At 41.4% G+C, this 20,560-nt stretch overlaps 1 protein-coding gene across 4 annotated transcripts in view; it reads right to left on the bottom strand.

Moving 5' to 3' along the window:
* Window positions 1–20,560, bottom strand: part of unc13ba (unc-13 homolog Ba (C. elegans)) — a 163,168-nt gene that overhangs the window by 41,546 nt on the left and 101,062 nt on the right. For 3 of the 4 annotated variants that reach the window (XM_076730110.1, XM_076730112.1, XM_076730113.1), the window contains exons 1-8: window positions 16,105–16,233; window positions 13,931–14,150; window positions 12,907–13,134; window positions 9,198–9,339; window positions 8,258–8,427; window positions 7,782–7,897; window positions 6,782–6,945; window positions 4,850–5,000 (exon numbers count right to left, since the gene is read on the bottom strand). In XM_076730110.1, coding sequence (XP_076586225.1) covers window positions 4,850–5,000; window positions 6,782–6,945; window positions 7,782–7,897; window positions 8,258–8,427; window positions 9,198–9,339; window positions 12,907–13,134; window positions 13,931–14,150; window positions 16,105–16,215 — 1,302 coding nt within the window. In that variant the 5' untranslated portion in view covers window positions 16,216–16,233. Of the gene's footprint in view, window positions 1–4,849; window positions 5,001–6,781; window positions 6,946–7,781; window positions 7,898–8,257; window positions 8,428–9,197; window positions 9,340–12,906; window positions 13,135–13,930; window positions 14,151–16,104; window positions 16,234–19,182; window positions 19,189–19,997; window positions 20,074–20,227; window positions 20,278–20,560 lie in introns of those variants that run through there. The other variant, XM_076730114.1, reaches the window with a different exon arrangement.

Here is a 20,560-nt window from a genome sequence, read left to right as displayed (position 1 = left end):
TCAAACTGGCCAACATATAATCCACAAAAACGCAGATAGCTTTTAAGCAAATCACTGCATTGAATGACTTATGCCTTTGACTGAATGCAGGCAGCGCAAGTGTAAATCTCACCTCTCTAAATCCCTTATAGCAAAACTGCACCGAGCTGCTTCGTCATTATTAACACCCACTGCCACTACACCTCTTCTCCCACTCAGGTGCAGTCATATTCAAGGAAAGTCATGAAAGTACAAAATTGGCACAGCAAGAAAGAAAAATAGGCACCTCTGATGGAAGCCTCACTTTAAAAGAGCAAATCTGGGTTTTGGTGTTATCACACAAAGTGATGGATAAAACATTTTACCCTACACCAACATAAACCACATTAATTAAGCTGATGCATACTGCAAAATCTTCAGTACACCTTCAATAAAAAGCTTTTAAAGAGCAGTCACTGCTCATGAACAGAGAGCATTTTAAGAACTGTAAGAGCCTTTGCTGCAGCTCACATTTCTTTTTTTTTTTTTTTTTTTTTTTAGCAGTAGCTCCAGGAAACTTAAACAGCTAGACATTCACAGCGGCTTCACCAGGACTGCCTGTGGCTGACAACTAGAGAGCTCTCAGGTGTGAAGGTGTACAACAGACAATGGGCTCTGGAGCACACACTAACTATTTCCTGGGAAAGTAATTTATGGTAAAAAACAACCGAAAACGGAATAATTTTTGTTCCCACCAGCAAAATGTGGTGTTGTATCAACAGCTTCCCTCCCAGACAACAGGGGAGGAGTGAGATGCTGGCATATCTGTAGTCTCCTTGCTCTTGCACACACACACACACACACTCACACAGGCTGCAGGCATACAAACACACCCACACACCTGTACAACATGACAGTGTCACTAAAACTGTCAGCTGAGTTCTGAGATGAATTACGAAGAGCAGAGGCGAGGGAGAGCAGATCGATATGACAGCATCTCTTCCCGGGCGGGCCAGAGGGGGGGGAGACAGAGACGGAGGACAGCGAGGTGAGTTGAAATTCGGAAATCACCTTGTTGCCATGGCAACAGATGCAATGAATTTGGCTTGGCTCAACATTTAAACAAACAATGTAAAGAAGAGCGAGAAAAACGGAAGGAGGGAAATAATGTGTGTGATTTTTCGAATTGGTCTGTCTGCGATGAAGCACAGCAGCGCGAGAGAGGGACGAGAGAGATGGTAAAAAAAAAAAAAAAAAAAAAAAAGCTGGCCAAGCAGAACAGAAAAACAACCTCACTGCTGCCTGTGAGTTGTTCTCTCTGAAAACAAAAATAATCAATTCAGGTACAAAAGAAATAGAGAGGGAAGGATATCAAACCAAAGCAGAACGCAGTCATTCACAAACGAACAATCATGTGTTCACAAAGTGGTGAACCTCTCTCCATCTTTGCTTGTGAACGACTGAGTCTTTCCAGGATGCCCCTTTCATACCCAATCATGATCCTCTCACCTGTTACCAATGAGCCTGTTTACCTGTGGAATGTTCCAAACAGGTGTTTTTGGAGCGTTCAACATCTTTCCCAGTCTGTTGTTGCTCCTGTCCCAACATGTTTGAAACGTGTTGCTGCATCAAATTCACAACAAGCATATTTACAAAAATCAATGAAGCTGATGAGGTCAAACATTAAATATATTGTTTTAGTGCTGTTTTGAGTATAGACTAAAAAGGAATAGCAATTTTTTCCGAATGCCTTAATAAATGGTTTGGAAGTCACCGGTTAATCAGTGTATTAAAACAAAATCAGTTTAGGATAATTACTTTTTATTTGTGAAGCCAAAACATGAGCTAATAGTCACTTATTGACATTAATTAGTGTGGGTACCGTCTCTACTCTAGAGTGTATGATATGTCAGGCTTCAATTCATACAGTAATTTGAGCTGAGTCATGCATTAATTACTGTCAAGTCATTACAGTGTTACTGATGCTCTCTATGATCAAACAGGGAGAGAGAGAGATCAGCTTAATTAAAATGAATAAATTACCCAGATACCCACATCGAAAACGCCTCAATTCAGTGAAATGTAATGAGAGAAATAAACTTATCCACCTATCCAGCAGGGGCTTATTACCAAGCTGGCAAACTCAGAAGCAGACCCACACAGTTACAGCCCATGGTGAGAGGAAGCCTGTCTGCATCCCCTGACCCATTAAAGCAAAAATGTGCTGCCTGCAGTTGCTCGTATATCACCAGAGTCTGAGTGCAACCGGTAGGAGAACTCAAGTCGCGACTGTTGGCAAAGATCCCAGGAGTCATTAAGCTCGGCCTCTAGCTGTCATTGCCCCCCCCCGTGCGTGGCTCCTGTGGGGCCCACGGGCTGAATATGGGCCAATGCAAGGTTCAGAGCTGTTCCAAAGATCCCACAGTGATGAGGCATTACCTTTTAATGAGAAAGATTATTAGCAGCATAAAGGAACACCTCCTACTGACTCTGTACAGGTCTTTCTCTGGAAAGTATTTCAGAGAACGTGGGTCAGCTTGTGTGGGAAGAGGCCTGCTTCAGGTCAAACTGTAGGCTAATTCAAACAGGTCTTACCTGGAAAAGAATCAGTCACGCTTCCTTCTATAAAAGTGGATTTTTGTGTTTTGCTGTGTCTTTCTACTCTTCTTGGTGGGTGTGGTCTGTATTTTAATGCACAAATCCAATCAGTGTCATTACAGTGACTAAAAGATATTTGTATAATCCTAAATAATCATATCAAGATGAGAAGAGCATTAAAATGTAAGTGTGGTGCGACCAATATCCATGTCAGGGGTATTTCTAAGACTGATTTCTTGCTGCTGTGAATGTATCTCTTCCCAGGCGTCGTCAGAATCAAATCAGTGGTTCTGAGAAATCAGTAGTGACTGACAAAGCATGCAGTGAATAAAGAAACAAAGCCGGCCCATTACCCCTCAAATGCAGGAGACTTTTAGTTTTAGCAGGCCAATATTCAGCACTTTGATGTAAACAGCGGTTCAAACGTTTGGAAAGGCCTGCCACAAACGCTTTTGTAAAGTCAGCTGGTTGAGAAGACTGCCCTGTATCTTTAAATGGTCATTCATGCTCTTAGGTTGTAGAAAGTCCTCTTTAAAAGTACGTATACGGTTTGCAAAAAAATGTAATGTTTTGTACATGGAGAACAAACTGCTGTACAATGAGACAAAGATACCTCTGAGCAACAGCTAAAAAACAACATAAGAAATCATCAGGCACTAATGAGATTTCATTAGAAACTTAGCATCAAAATCTGTGCAGATTTTAAGAGGAACAGGTTCCTGTTTCAGCGTCAAGTGCACAAAGCTGCCTATAACAAGCTGGAATGAGCAGGCGTGTTGCGTCAGCAAAGCTATTCTTAAAACTTCAAAACAGAAATGGAAGCTGCTTGGTCTCAGGTTAGCTGAGTTGGAAGTGGATCACAGACTATCAGCTGAATATACTATGGACTCACAAATCACAGTCTAAACCTATTCAGTCTAACCAGTGTGTAGACGACAGAGGGCCCAAAGGAAAATGGGTTCCCAAAATATTTAGAGCCTAATTGCGAGCAGCGCTGTGGTTGAATAATGATGGTTGCAACAGTACTCTTTTCTCTCATGCAACACTGTGGGGACATCGACTAAATGGAAGTTTCAATCCTTTAATTATTCTCTTTTTGGGGCCAAAACTATTTCAAATGTAAAAATATACACTTGGTGTCTGAATCCTACTTTTTATGTTAAAATAGCCATCATTGAAAGAAAGAAAGAAAGAAAGAAAGAAAGAAAGAAAGAAAGAAAGAAGAAAAACAGGTGATATAACACCTACAGTAGTACAAGTGATTCCAAACTTTTTAACAGTAGTGTTTGCTAGAAGAAAATGTATACATTCATGTCCTTTAAATGAAATGAGCTTTAGGCTCTGCAACCTGGTTCTGCTTGCAAACTGATGTGACTGTGTTTACAATTTCACTCAATTTCACAGTCATCTTGTATTTTTTACTCACTTACTTACTTTATTTTTTACTTTTTATTTTTCAAGAAGTTTTCTTTTTGGTAACAGGCAACAATGAGCCACCAAACTGTGACTTTATATCTGTTGCAATCTAATGCTGACTGCAATCTTAAACTCAGATATATCGCTGGTCCAACCATGAGCTACAAGCACAGGGCGTCAGGAGGCCTCCTTCCTCCCATCCCTCTGGGTCATGTCAGTCTCTCCAGTTGTCTGTCTGGACTGGGTGGTTCCCTCCGATCACGGCTCACCTACACCTGCTCCCAGTGCCAATCAACCACCACAGCTGCAGCCAGTCCACACTCATCAACCACAGGATAAACACCTGGATCTCCTCACCTGTCACTCGCCTTGCTCAGAGTTTGCCTTGTCAGTGTTTTCCAGTAACTAAGTCTGTTTTCCTTGTGTCTAAGGATCATCTCCTTGTGTCTCAGACCTGCTACATCTGCCCAGCTCTTCATCTGGATCAATTAGGATTATCTCCCTGTGATCGTTATCAATTTTTTGTGACGATAAATTTCCTCATACTCTTCAAATCTTCCTTTGTCTATGTTCTGCATTCAGAGTTCAGCCATTACACCAGATTGTAACACAGAGAAACACCTGAAGTGCAGTTATATCACCACTGCAGTGTTAGACCTCCAATTACAGATCAGCAGTTTCATACTGATTTAATTGAAGATGGTTGCATTTATATCATTCAACTTTCTATTTCTATATATTTATTGCAGTCAGAGATGATACTGTTTGTAGCTCTATGATTATCAAATCACCTGTTTCCTGTGCACTGCAACAGGACAACTGCATTGAAAAGATTAGTGTTTATCTGTGTTTGTCATTGTGTCCGGTGGTCACTTACCCCGAAGTTGGAGGCTGCAAATCTGGCAGGAGCAGAGACATTGGTGGAGGCGGTGGGGTGGGCGTAGAAGGCATTGATGTTGGCCAGCAGGGTGCTCATCACTGCTGGCACCCCTGACAGCATGTACTTAGAGGACAGGCAAGAGAAATGGCTGTGGAGGAAAGGAAATGAGAGAAATGAGGGGGGAGACAGAGAAAGGAGGAGGGATTAAGGGAGGTTAGAAGGTTTGCAGAAAGGAAGATTGAAGGTTTAAAAGCAGTAAAAAGGTTAAAAGAAATGCGGGATGGACATGGAGAAGGAGGGACAGAGAATGAGACAGGTGGAGGCAGAAAAGAGGAGTTGAGAAGGAGACATAAAGAGGACAGACAGCAGGAGGATGGAGGAGGAAATAAATTAGGGAGAGGATAGAGGATGCAGGATCGGGTGGATGGGGGGAGGAATGGGTTGAGCATGATTGGAGACGAGAGAGAGAAGAAAGGCAGAGAGGTGGGAGGGATTTCAGCAAAAGTGAATTAAGAGGAGATGGAAAAAATGGCTGCTGGTGAACTACTGCTTCACTTCAACTGCTAATACATCAGACCCATCTTTAACATGAAACGGCTCATTTACATGTTGTAATTATGAGACAAATCAAGACAGTGAGAGGAAACTACAGATCCTTCACATAAACATCATTAAAGGGGTAACTGAAGATCAGCCGCCTCATCGTGACTTGTTCTGTGTCTGAGATAAGAACCCCGATGATGCAACCAGGACTTCTGTCGGTTTGAGCTTTGAGATTACAAATTTTGCACGGGAGGAGGAATTTCCAAATTGGGGTCCTCAAGTTTGATGCGGGTGTTTATCAGGCATGGAGGGTCTAATGGAAGATGCTATCAAATTGTATCATGGGAGCTGCATTATGGGAACTGAAGCGCGACTTAAAATCAGGATAACAACAGTGTTCTAGTGTCAAACTCCTCACATGCATCATTCTGCACGATGCAAATGAAGTTGAAGCAAAAGATATTATTGAGTGGAGCGGTGCAATACTTAGTTGGTGTAGTATACCTTTACTATTATTACTTTCATGACATTTGTCCCTGTCTGATGCTATGTTGGACACTGTTTAAGCTGTAATTTAAAGCTTTGGCTGTTATCAGCCTGGTGCACAGATACCACTGTGTAATGCAGGAGTTGGCTGTGGACAATAGATCTGTTCCCCTGAACATTTTGCCAGTTCCATGTTGTGTTATCTTCTGCACAAAATTATAAAAACGCACACATTTTTTTTTTTTTTTTTTTTTAGTTATTAAGTTATTAATTGCAGTCTGAAATACTAGACTCCTGACTGGCCCCAGACTGTTTTTGGTCTAGTAAAGGAGTGAACATGTAGCTGAAGTTCAGTGAGCTCTGTGTATTTCTGTGTCTGTGTATTTCAATTGCCATTTTCATTTGTCTTTGTTATGGATTGGCTCATATCCCCATTTCCACTGGGATAAAGCTTCCAAGTATGATTATGTTATGTGATAACTTGATCGCACTAAACACGCACACAAACAACATTATTAATGTAATTAAAACAGTGTGTGTAAATGTGTGTATCTGCGTGTGCTCCCTGAGTCTCCACCTGCCTGCAGTGATCCAATCAAAGTGCCTGGAAATCTCAGGGGTGACAGGTCATCTTTTCTCATTAGATGAGATAAGCTAATTTGCATGCTGTTTATAGTTCATGACAACCCCGCCCACTGTTCATCACATCAGCACACACACACACACACACACACACACACACACACACACACACACACACACACAGGCCTATAAATACTGTCCACAATCACGCTAATTTCAAGTATTTCCTGATTTGATTTACCCGCACATGCACACAGTGGGCTGACATCTTGGCCTGTTGAATGAACTGAATGTCTGTCTGTCTAACTCTGCCCTTACGTCATAGCCTGGTATATGGACTCGATGCCGTAGCGCATGGCGAACTCGTCCACGATATCCTGCTGCACCTCGTCAAAGTAAACCTTCCAAGCATCGTCTCCGTGAGCGACTGGGATCTTCACCACGCCGCCTCCCTCCACATCGGTGGAATAGTGGAAGGTGTTCTACAAAGAAAAAGGTTGAGTGAATCAGAAAACGTCAGCAGTGCTCAAAGAAGCAGAGAACAGCCAGCAGTCATTCACAGAGACATCCAGCGTACAGTAGTGAGCTGAGATGTTCTGGCTTCAAAGATTGTTGAAAAATCATCACAGTTAAATACAGATTGTCCACACATTGTTCACATCTGGCCACTCTGTTCATTTTCTTGAACTATTAACAGTTTAAAGGATTTGTCTGTTCAAATTAGCAATGTCAGACGTGAAAAGCAATATGACAAAAAATGAAGAGCCTTTAAATCAAAAATCATTTCTGCGTCTCTGCTGATGCTCAAATAAACTCCAAGAGGATTATTATTACATCAGGAAAATGTCTATTGATTTCCTGTTTTGTTCTTCATTGAATTTAGTGCTTAAACAATTGATTAATGTTCTGCAGATACAGACCAATCTATTGAATGGCCAACAACAATTTTGACTACAAATCACTTCAAAGTCATTTACCGAGCAAAGCGCAGATCATTCTGTAGTTTTGTTTTCTCAAGTGTGCGATTCTGTGTGATTTTCTGCTGCTTTTCTCTCTTTTATTTATGAACGGGGCATTTTTGGATTTGGATTTAGATTTTTTGGACTGTCTGACCTAAAGGACATTTTCCACTTTGTCTTGACACTTAACAATTATCAAAATATTTTAATGAAGGTGTGCTCGTGGCTCACTGCTTCTCTGGTTTTGTTCATGATAAGAACACAACTCTCTATGGACTCTTTTGATGCACCTGTGTGCAAGTGTGTGTGTGTGTGTGTGTGTGTGTGTGTGTGTGTGTGTGTGGGTGTGTGTGTGTTACCTCATGAAGGCATGTGTATTGTACGTGGTAGGGTGCCACCTTCTCCTCTCCCTCGATCTCCACACTGATCTGAAGACGGATGGCACCAGACACCGCTGACTTGTCTGTTCTCTTTTCTGTAAATGGAGACACACAGACACACACAGACACACACAGACACACACACACACACACACACACACACACACACACACAGACACAGACACAGACACACACACACACACACACACACACACACACACACAATTACTCTAAAGTGACACATGGCTCAGAGTTGAACTTAAGTTACACTGAGGATCTAAGATGACAACTGTCACACTGTGTCCTCCAAATGCCATGTTAATGAGCACAACTCACACTCCGAAACACACACGCACATAAGACCAATTATGCACTCATCTACCTCACAAGCACAGACATATACACACACATACACCATATTTCCAATATTTCCATGGCTGTGACTGACTACATACCCAGGTTGTACCAGACATCCATCTCTCCACTAAGAGTTCGGACCTCGATGATGCTCTGACCCAAGAAGTCGTCAGACTCCCTCTTCAGACGCTGCTTCACTCGTGACTTGATGTCATCGTCTTCGTCCCAGACCCGCAGCTTGATTCGATCTGATGAGTTGTGGCACTCGCTGTGGAGACAGGGGATGGGAGGTTGGGGTGTTGTTACAAATGTTCAAAAATACCTAAAAAACCTGTTTCTCATTATCATTGTGTGGTAAATACCCTGTAAGCATTGATGTGTTGATTTGTAAGAGAAAAATGTTAAGATGTTTTGGCAAAAACTCGCCTAAATTTAGCTGAAAAGTGAAAAACCTTTTATATGTGTAGCTTAGAAAAAGCCCAGTCAGAACGACCTCCTTGCACATGTCTTCACACAAACACAGGCTCACCAGCTCATTCATCATACCCGTGGCATGTTCACATTTGCATTTGCAGATAATAATAATAAAATCACTCTGAAAATATCCAACCTGCATAATCAGTACTTTTACTTAAATTCTTTCCATTTAGGAGACACTACGCATGCTTTTGAATGCAGGACTTCTGCTGATAATGGTTTTTTTTTTTTTTTTTTTTTTACACCCTCAGATGTTTCATAAGACTCCATGTACTAATACACACGTATGATGTGGTGTACCAATCAGGTGCAATGAAGCTAACAGGAGAGTGTGGGAGACATCAGTCTGTACACACACACAGTCCAGAGAAGAGCTCTTCTCAACCAAAATGAGTGACGGTTGAGTCAAGGATGAGTACATTTACCATCTAAAACCTTCTTCCACCAATGCAAGGCGACTGTGACAGTGACACTGCTTTCCTGTACTTTTCCAGACCTCTGAAAGCTCCTCAGCTCCAGCTGAGATTTACAACCAGGAAGAAAACAACAAGCTGAACTTACAAGCTAAACTTTTCTTCCCAGACTGGGTTCAGGTTGCCGTAGATGGTCTTTGTCCTCTTCTTGGTCTTCCCAACTTGGATTGTGACATATGGGTCACTGGAGCCCGTCCTGTCCTTGGCCTGGAGACCCTGTGCACTTACAACTGATAAGACACACACACACACACACACACACACACACACACACACACACACAAACAGAGGGAATGACTATGAAAATTGCATAAGAACAACAAACACCTACTCGTTACCATCATCTTTCTGTCTCATTCACACACACACACACACACACACACACACACACACACTGAAACACAAGATATCACACACACCTAAACACAAGATATCACCCACACAGTTATGCAAAGCCTTGCACACAATACACAATACTCACGACTCACAGATGTTGGGTAACAACATTTCTCACCAAATCACTTAAACAACTGCAGTCACCCGATGCTCTGCTGTTCTGACCAATGAGGGCTTTTAAAAGGACTGAGAGCAGTGACATGGTCTGGCTTTCAAGAGGAAAAAAAAGTCAACATATACGGAGAGTTTGGTTTGAGTGTCACCAGTATGATTGGAATCTAAACCCAACATGTACATTAGCTGTATTTCAAATTGAACTAGGAGGGCAGTCGGAGAACGCAGACCTCTGCCAAGGCCAAGTGCTACACAAGATATGGGGTCATTGTATTTCTTCAACTGACTATGTTTTGTCACCACTGAACCACTACCTTCTACTGGATGAATGTATTTACTCCAAGGCCAGATGCTCTATCTCACAATGTTAATTAAAGCAGAAAATTATTCACGTATCCACCCTTTGATATGGAGCCGCTCCAAATGTGATTTGTCCTTCCTTGGCCAATGCTACAGCCTTCCACCAAGCTTGATGAAAATCGGGCCGGCAGTTTTTTTCCATAATTTTGCTGACAAACAGCCAAACCAACCAATAAACAAACTGACCCAAAAACATAACCTCCTTGGCAGAGGTAATTATTGCACTTTGCATTCCACACATTGCCTCTGTAGCACTCTATCAAGATATCACAACAACACCTTCAATAAGAGGCAGATTCTATGACACTTTGGCTCAAACAGCGTCAACACAATCAATGTCTTTGCCTTGAGGACGACCTGCCTGGCTTCACTTGTATCCAAGTTACAGAACACTGTTTAGATAGATAGAGATTAAAGGCTTATGATTCAACACCGGAGGCATTTCTTTGAGATGAAAGGTCAACAGGTACAGAGGAGGTTGTTTAACTGGAGTTAGGTCGATGACTGTGAAGAGGTGCATGGGTCTGCTCAGACAACAAGGCTAAACAGCACCAGAGTGTGTTTCCTTCAGAGGAACACAAGGTGAGGGATTTAACTCAGGAGGTTTACTCATCTGCCAAAATAAAAGCACCAGTCTACGTCCACTATTGTTCCCATTTCCTATACTGCAGTGCTGAGAGGAATAGGTTCACATTCAAAGCAATCAATCTACTCTGCAATTTTAGCGTAATTATGCTATTATTAATGTGACTGGAAACATTTTTATGAAAGGTAAGAGGAGGCCTGGGGGTGCAGGGAGTCAGCAGCATCTTAAGTTGATACTAATGAAGGACGGATTGGTTTTGTTATGGCCAATATCTGACCTGCTCAGCATTGGCCTGACAACAGTCTGGTGTATCAGATCAGTACCTTAAATTGTGCTAAAAACAAAATGAGACTGCTCAAACAACTGAAACGCAAAGGCTGTATCTGTTTGTAATTTGGAAACAACAGCCTCCATTTCGCCTTCTCAATTTCTATGTCCTGTGCACTTAAAACTCAACATCATGCAAATCCACATCAGTTCCTGTAAAAATCAGTGGTGCTTCCCTCAGTGTCGGTGACTGATCCATTTTATCTGTGCTAAAGGGAATTTTGAATATTAATTGGTTGAGATATTCCCTAATGGAATCAATGGATTTTTCAAAGAGCTCTCTGTAGGGCCTCACTTGTCAGTCCAACATCAAGTTCAATCACAACTTGGCTTCTAAAACTGAGTTTGAGTTAAAAGGGTGTCTGAATGTATTTCAGATGGGGGACATGATTGATTTACACAAAAAGAAAAAAGTTTTAAAGACGTGAGAATTTCACACTATATGAGAAACATACAAACATGATATTTGAACAATATCAGGGTTTTATCTCATTTATCGCCAGACAGAAAGTGGCTGCAAGCAGCCACATAGGGGAAGAAACAACATTCAGAAAAATGCTGGATGCCTTTAGCTACAATGTCAATACTGAATATAGCCTGTTACATTTTTTTAAAAATATTTTAATTTCATATCAACACATCCTTGATAATTTGTAGGATCTGTGAGTGTGGGGTCTGACCTTGACCGGCAGAAAAGTGACAACGATTAACAGCTGACCGTGAACGAATCTCAACAAAACGCCTGTCCCTGCAGCTCCTCTTTAACGGAGCTCATCGTTGGTGATTGGGGAGACAAGGTGTGATGGCTGCCATGGCAACACTGCTGCCACTATATGGTGTGATGTGTCTGGTTGCTTTGGTAACAGCGGCAGTCATGATGATGTTCGGTTGAGGGTGGAGAAGGGAGGTGGGGATGCACGTCCGTTCAAATTAGTGAAGCTCGCAGACAAACAGTTAAAGTTTCTCAGTTCACAGTTCAGAGCAAGACCGTCAGAATAAAGACAAAACTTTCATGAATGCGGGACAGTTTCTTTTTTTTAGGTCTTTATCTGGGGGCACCTGACATGCTCTGGTACAGGGACGTTCTGCCTCACATTCACACGGCTGCACCCTTTCACAGTCATCTGTGCCGCGCTCTTTACTGACATCGGCTGTTGATTACTTCCAGCTACTATCCAGCTTTCCTACACCTTCCTGGGATTGAATATGCAACAAAACAGCTTTTTTAACTTTCCACCACTGTCACACAATTTCAAAATGTGCCTGAAAATGTGTTTTGGGGCCTGCCAAGTTGATCTCTCATCTTCTGAAATCTGATCAAACATCATGTTCCTAAGCATATACCTGGAAACATCCCATCCCTCACCAACGGTGAGAACGTAACGTTGAGTTTGCTCTGCAGATTGACTTCTCACAGAGATATGAGTGTTATGCACACTGCAGAGGTGTGGACACACATGCACACAGTATCCTGTTGCTGCAAGCCTTGGGGATACTGTTCAGATCCAGTAGGTGCATTGGTAATAATGGAGAGACAACACAACAGAGAATGATAGGAAAAAGGTAAAAGGAAAGACAGGTTGGGTCGGCATTTCCTGTCTATCCTTGTATGTCATGTTGTTATGAGTCAGTGTTCATATCATCACACTAGTGATTTATTTTCCTTGATTTGGAAATGGAAATCACAGTTTTTCTTTTCTCTTTTCTGAAAAGTTAGTTTTTGTACTGTTTTGTGTGTCTTTTAGTAGTCAGAAGAGTAAAGAGAGAAACAGTGCTCAGAGTGATAACAGCTGGTAAACAGGAAGAGAGGGAGGAAGAGATTTAAAAGAGACATTGTAGTGACAACCCAGGACAGTGTAAAGACTACTGTAATACATTCAAGCTTTACATCTAAAACACATTCTACTCCAATTCAAAACTAATTAAACCGAACTACATGTGGAAGGTAAATGTTCCCTATTGAGAAGTAAGGTAAGTGTTTTCCATTTCAAAGGTAAAAATTCACTGAACGTACTGTTGATGGTGATCTTGGCTGACCACTTCGAGGTGCCATCCAGGACGCTCTGCTTGATGCTCTTCATGTGCTGGACGTGGACCATCTTGGTGACGTTGAACAGCTTGCGGATCTCCTCAAAGATCTCCGGCTTGTTCCTCTCGCGGATCTTCATCCTGTCCTTCATAGCCATGATGATGTGCTGCGTCCGGTCCTCGGCCCCGGTCTTGGAGCTCTTCTCGGCCGCTCCTGAAGACGACAAGGTAGGAGGAATCAGGAGACGAGGGTTTGAGATGAGTTCCAGCAGGTAAAAGTGAAAAAAGCACTAGAAATGACATGTTCAAATTATGCCGAGTGACGGACCGCATATTTCTCTGTTTAGGTTTATCATGGCATTTTTCGTAGACCTGTCAGTTTTCTGGCATACCCTTCATCCCTTCTCACACTTATTTCATTTCTGCAGGCAAACAAAACTACATCACAGAGATGTCTGCTTTGGCAAATGTATCCTCCAGTAACATTTTTGCTCAGACACTTTTCCTTTGTAAAAGCTCAACTTAGCTGTTGGAAGCTCTCACATCAGACAGTTGAAAGGCAGCTGGAAAACAGCGTTGCATTCAAAAGCTAACTTCTGATTAGGGAAGTGAGTCTCACAATCGTTACGACTGCCTGAGCATTTTTGACAGACTTTTTCTGTCAGCCTACTCCCTGCTCACCGGGAGCAATAATACAAGCCTGATTCCAGAAAAGCTGGGACGCTGTGTAAAACATACAGAATGTGATGACTTGCTAATCCTTTTTGATGTACACTTGATTGTAAAACAGTACAAAGACAATATATTTAATGTTTGACCTCATCAACTTTATTGATTTTTGTAAATATACGTTTATTCCAAATTTGGTGCCAGCAGCACGCTCCAACTTGTCCCAACTTATTTGGGATTGGGGCTGTAAAGTTCAAAAATGTTTATTTAAATAAGTAGTTTATTTTGGAGCACATCTCTTTCGGGCTTCTATTTTTTGGTAGTTTCATAACTTTACTCACTCTGCAGGCAGTCAGCGTTCAGCAGCTCTTGGCATTTCTCGTGCACTTTGACCCCGCACTCCGCACAGCGCATACCCTGCCGGGCGATGCCCCACAGCAGACCCTCGCACTCGTAGCAGTAGGTGGGCGTGGTGGCCGTCCACACCTCAAAATTGTGCGGCGTGGTGCAGGAGATGGGGTAGATCAGAGCCTGCAGGGTCTTCTTGTACACATGGTTCTTCTATTGGAGCATTGAGAAAAAGAAAGATGGGTGGAGGAAAGATGAGGGAGAGGTAGAGAGATATTTTAAGAGAAGCGGAAAAGAGAAGCGTGGGATGAAGTGTGCAAAAGACGAGCAAGACAGGGACAAGGTGAATGACACAAGTGCAAACAAGGCCAGAGAAAAGGTTGGAGATTGGTTGAGCAAAATGCAAAAACAACAATGAGAACACAACAATGGAGTGGGAATGAATCAATAACGACATCAGCTACAATAGTTTTCTTCCTGGATACGCTGATTTGGTGGAACATTGGTGTTGGAAAATTTCATAAAAGGGTCATCTCAAGGTGGCTACTGCTAAAATGATATAAAATGTAGTTGTGTATGCCAGTGCTAATTTGTGTTTTAATAATTCTTGGCTTCTTTACTGATGAACTAAATTCTGCTGTTGCCCAGTGTAGGAGGAGTGTGGGAGGAGGTGAGCACATCTCCACAGGATGAGAGGACACCTTGACTAGGAGCCCAGCTTGATTTGGTAAACACAGAATTTGTATAGGGGAGTGTGTGAGTCATTATCATCATGCTTATTATTCTTATCATTATTATCATAGAAGAAATGGTAACATGGTGGTTTGAATGGTAGGGAACATTGTGTTGTACAAGAAAAACAGCTGTTATCTTTAATTTCATTTCCTGTCATCTCTGCCTCTGGTTTCACTCAGTCTTGTTCTAACTGCTTTTAACTTTATCGATCTAACCTGCATTGCTTCAATCGTTTGTGCCTCTCAACTTTATTTTCTGTCCAGGGCTTTTACCTGATTTTATTACGTCTGATTTACTTCCTTGTCACTGTATAGCATCCTGTAACTTAAAAAAAAAATCCTTTATGGATGGATGGCTATGAAAATGTTCCTTTTGGCATCATATTTACAGAAGTTTTTCATGTTTTCACAGGTTGTCATCTTGGGAATAGCTGCTCAGTGTCTGTGTTCATGAGCCAGCACAAAATGTTGCACATTTCTAAACATATGCTCCTTCCATCTGTCAGTACAGTCTAATAATGGAAGCGCTAACATTGCACATATACAGCATACATCTTAATATTTTCCAGTACTCTACTAGGTGTAACACTCATCTGTAAATCAGATATGCAGGTTCTATGTTTGTGTATGTTTTCACTTTTGACTAAGTTACTATGTAGCATAATGTGAATGACCAAAAATATTCCCAGTGCAAACATGCAACAACTGAGCAAAATATCACTCAAAGCTTCAGCCTTCAGGGGCCTCTGAGGGTTTGTGGCCCTGGGACAGCTGCCCAGTTAAAGGTTTGATAAATACACCCTGCTCTAGATTTTTACTGTTTATTTCCTTTCTTGCTCAAACGTATGTACAATATGTTAATAAGGTGGACTTATTTTATTTTTACATTTTAATATTTCCACAATTCCCATTCAGTGTAATTTTATAGTACAAATTCTATTCTTTGCGAATTGGTATTTTGTTTTCTTCTCCACTTTTTTTACTCACTTATTATTTTCTGCTCCATTCACTGACCTACTTCACCCGCTTGAATAATTAATGTTTCACCTACTATAATATAATCACCACTGTAACGTCACACAGTACAGTAGGAAAGGCACAAGACAAACGATAATGAGACCTCATCCAGTCAGTTGTGCCTTGCTGCTCTCCTGCTGCCATTAAAAGCTGACACTGTCTAAAGTTGACTTGGCAAAATTCTGCCTACAGTATACTGGATCTTCAACACACAGATTAACAATACAGCTACAACAGAACGAGTGTGATACGAGATTAAGAATTTGTGTGGATGTCCATTAGTTGGCATTAAGGTGACAGTGTCAGTATACGTGTGTGTGTGTGTGTGTGTGTGTGTGTGTGTGTGTGTGTGTGTGTGTGTGTGTCTGTGTGTGTGTGTGTGCGCGCACGTGTGGCATATGTATTTGGCCACTCACAAGCTCTTCATCTTTCAGTGAAGTCCGTGTGGCCAGTGTGTGGGCGAGTCCAGCTTTCCTGGACTGTATCATAGACTGGAAAACGAGAAAGAGACAAAAAGCATCAGTCATAAACAGCCACGGAGAAAAAAACAAACGAGGTAAAGAGAAAAGAAAACGCCAAAGAGAACTTCCAGTTAAAAAAATTCAGGAAATCAATTCTCTTTGTGATGTTGGGCACTTTCAACTTTGAAGGTCGTGGAAACTTCTCTCTTTGAACGCACACTTTCGGAAACCCGTCACACATCTCTCCTTTTTTCCCTCCTTGAGGACAAACACTCAAATGTTTGATTTAGTACATTTGTGAGGATCCTCACTGCGAGAGCTCTAACAAGGGGTGCTTCAAGTTTTTTGTCCCCACTAAAAATTTGGATACTTCGAGAGACTTTGTAGTTATCATAAGCACTCTAATGTTCAATACTGAATTGAGCAGACAAATGGCATGCGGTAAAGGAGAAGTTTGACTTTTTAGGAAATGTGCCGTCTTGCCCAGAGTCATATGGGAAGATCGTTATCACTGTCATATCTTTAAGAAGCACTGTGCAACAACTGGTTAGTTTAGCTTACAATGAAGACTGAAAACAGGGGGTCACTGCATGCCTGACTGTGTCTAAACCTATAAATTATATGTTATATCTTGTTTTTTCAATTTGTACAAACCTCGATGTTAACCTGTAAATAAAAATAATGTGCTATTCTACGGGCAATTATGGTCCAAACTGTTTCTTTGCTGGGACCAGTAACTTCCTGGACTAACCACTGGAAACTGTTCAGAGCCAAGACATAGTCAATTGGCTTTAGAGCTGCTGCAATGTGGATTTTGTTCCTCGAGAGCACAGCCAGTCTGTTTCCCTGTGCTTCCAGTCTTTATGCTATGCTAAAGAAATCACCTGCTAGTTGTGGCCTTTTATTTAATAGGCAAATATGACAGAGGAATCAAACAGTAAACAGTAAAAACAGTAAAACAGTTTTCTCTTATCAGATTATTTTCTGCTGTGCTGTATATTGTTTTGTACAATATGGCTGTCAGTGTAGATCTGCTGTAGCAGGATGGTTGGGACAGGATTTGGACAGCCTTTCTTCAAGTAGTGAAGTTCAAATGTAGTTTTCATCCTCCAGCAGCGCTTTAAAGCTGTGAAACACCTGAGAAATGTCCTTGAAATAGATGCACAGCTTGCTTTTTTTTTTTTTTTTTAAACCCAAACTGGCTGTGCTCACAGCATCTCACTGGCACATGCTGTCAGCTATCATTAAGTTAAACTGATTACTGCCATTTATTTGCTGCAGCACTCAGTGATTCATCAACTTACTACATATCTCTTCACTTTAATAGAGAGTATTTGAATCAAATGAGTGCTCAAGAGGCGTTTTGATAGTTGGTGTATTTAGTTTCCTTCATGTCACATTAAAAGAAGGAGGACACCAAGTCAGACACGTTTGCCACAAATAACACAATGAAGTTAAAGACTTGTTTCCATAGTGATCCTTGATATAGACATAACAAATATGCAGGAGTTCTAATATTAACTGGACCATACAGATTATAAAACATATTACAGACCTTCTTGCTTAGTGAACCCCTTAATCTCCCCAGCTATGGCTCACCAGGAATAGTCTTTTTTGATAAATAGAGCGCCACATATTTTAATACCTCAACACTGTGCTTTCTGACAGCTACAAGACCACAGAAGAAGACATGCTATCACCTGACAAAAGAAGAAGTCAAGGCACAGGAGCTGGGGTGAGCCCTGCACTTTTCTGAAGCCCTGTACAGCAACAATGTGGTCCCATCGCATTGACTGGGCACAATGCTCCGGTGTGTTTTCAATGAGGGAAACATAAATCATTTGAGGTGACAAGAAAGTCTAAAAGCTCACATTTGCAGGAGCAGGAGAAAATAATCACTGTTCTAAATTCATACGCTGGTCACAAAAGTGCTGACCAACCGAGTCTGTGTAACCCTACAGACATGCTGAAGAAAGTACCAAACTCAGGACACATACAAGCCTCGGTACATACTTTTAGCTATGTGAGGTCTTTCAATCCTTATAATGACACTAAAACATTCTTTTGACATTTATTTAGGCCTAATGAGTCTATCATTCTTACAAAATAAATGTTTTTTTGAGGCTATATCAGTGTGAACATACTCAAAAAATGGAAAATCCATAAAGGGAAGCAGATACTTAACAATGCCTCTTGTGTCTAATGGACAAGCTGTGTGATTCTCTGACACCTCTGGAGTTACCTCCTGTAGTCAGGCCAGAGTATTGCTGTTGGCTCCAGGGAATGGCCAGCCTGAACGATTTCTCTACATGATTTGCGTTAAGTTTATATACTAAACTAAACGAAGTTGGACTATTAGACTGTTGTCTCACAGACTTTATATCTCTTCAAACCTCATGGGTGTTTTCTTGCTCAGACTTCTGCTATGACCTTCACTCTGAGGATCCACTTCAAATCAAAGGAGACAAGTTTCTTCAATCAGATGAGTCAAGTTTGTTAGATCTCAGCAACTGAATATTCACAGCTCTAACCACTCAGACACGATCCAGCCTCCCTTAAGTACTTCAAAGTAAATGTGAGACTAAAGGGAGAAAGAGACAATCGAACATAACATTTATTAGCATTTGTTTGCTTAGAGAAGCAGGTGTGTTATTTATTTGTTGACTTGATGAATCACAGCAAAACAAACCTGTTAATTAAGGGACTTGTATCTAAAAAAACAATCAGAGAAAAAGCTTCTCACTCTCTAAGCATCAATGGGCTGAGGGGATGCTGAAAGCATTTGAAGACAGAATTTATTTTTCTTGTGTTAGTCAGAATGATTTGAAATACGGGGGAACAATGATTGATATTTGTATGAGGGTGTGCTCGTGCATACGTGTGCATGCACATACCAATTTTCTGTAAAGGAGCAACTTTGCGCAGAGCAGATCGAAATGCTTTGCTACAATCAGGACCATTAGAGAATTTGAAAAGAGCCGAACACACAAATGGTAAAACACAGCAGCTGAAATTCTCTTCTCTTTTACTCACCATAGCCTGAGGGCCGACGAAGGGAAGAAGACAACATGTGCAAGCAAAGAGAAGAAGAAAAAAGCAAAGGTTAGAGACAAACAAACAGGTTCCCCTCTGAGGAGATCAGCAGCGTTCACCTTGGATCCAGCTCTTTGGTGCTTGTAAAAAATTATTACACAGCCAGTGCCATTGGAAAAGTGCATCTTCATGCATTTATCCTGTATATAGCCTTCAAGTAACCATTCCTCAAGGATGAAATGAGCTGATTGTAACATGTAAAACTCTGGTGTCACTCAGCCAGCTTGTTAACATGACTTCCTCTGCTGCTTCCAATGCTGGAGCAAAAGCTAACAGGCCATTACAGCCTAAATCAATAACCAAAGGTTACAGGCATCTGGCACACAGCAGTTGCACAGAAAACAGAAACAGGGAAATCCAGCAGCATTTGAAACCAACATGATGTACATTTCTACCAACTCCCCCCAAAAGAAGTTTGAAGTAGATTTTGGTTTGGTTTTCTCTGTTATGGTGTGATTATACAGTGAAAAAAACACCCAATCACTTAGTCAAATTGGTTTTGAGGTTTCAGAGTGTAAAATGTCACCTGTAGTATTTTATCAATTAGAGAAATGAGACTCTCATTTCTGAATTTGTTTCACATTGTCAATCATATTCAATAAAAGCACGATCAACCAACCAGATAAGCTGATGGTTTTCTATAGTAGGTACTGAACTGATGGAGACAGCATTGGCATTGTGACCCTGACAGGTGGTCACAGATAGGTGAAGTTCAAAACTAAAATGTCAGGAAGCAGACATCGAGTGATACTCACCAGTTCACTAACGAGGGGGATGGGCCTCCTCTTGCGGAGGTCTGGCATGCTGTCAATACCAAATGGTGTGTTTCCCCTATACAAACAAACAAAGTACCAAAATGCAATGATGAGTGTTGAAATAAAGAAAATTCAAGTGCAATAAGGTAATCTTATTCTCATTCACACACACACACACACACACACACACACACACACACACACACACACACCAAAAGATGTTAACTGACCCTGGTTTGGCCCATGGGTGCTTGCTGGGGTCACCATCTTGATCTCGGCTCTGAAATAGAATGTCAAAGGTCATGAAGTTAGCCATTTGGAGGCTGACTGCTTTTATTGGATTCAAGACACTGAAGCATGCACGCAAACAAGCATGAGAGAAACAGCAACGCGAGAAGAAAACACCAGAGAGAAACACTGGGACTGAACTGGGTTGGTTGAGTTTCAGTACTGCATGCCAGAGAGGACATTTGAATCAATCATATTGTCCCCGTACATATATGAGCATCATAAATCTGGTTCCACCTTGTAAACACCTATCAAGCCACACATGCTCTCAGTAA

Source organism: Chaetodon auriga, chromosome 5 (genome assembly GCF_051107435.1).
Source record: "Chaetodon auriga isolate fChaAug3 chromosome 5, fChaAug3.hap1, whole genome shotgun sequence".
In the NCBI taxonomy this organism is placed as follows: domain Eukaryota; kingdom Metazoa; phylum Chordata; class Actinopteri; order Chaetodontiformes; family Chaetodontidae; genus Chaetodon; species Chaetodon auriga.
Note: the sequence above shows the minus strand (reverse complement) of the source record. Positions and strands in the feature narration are given on the sequence as shown.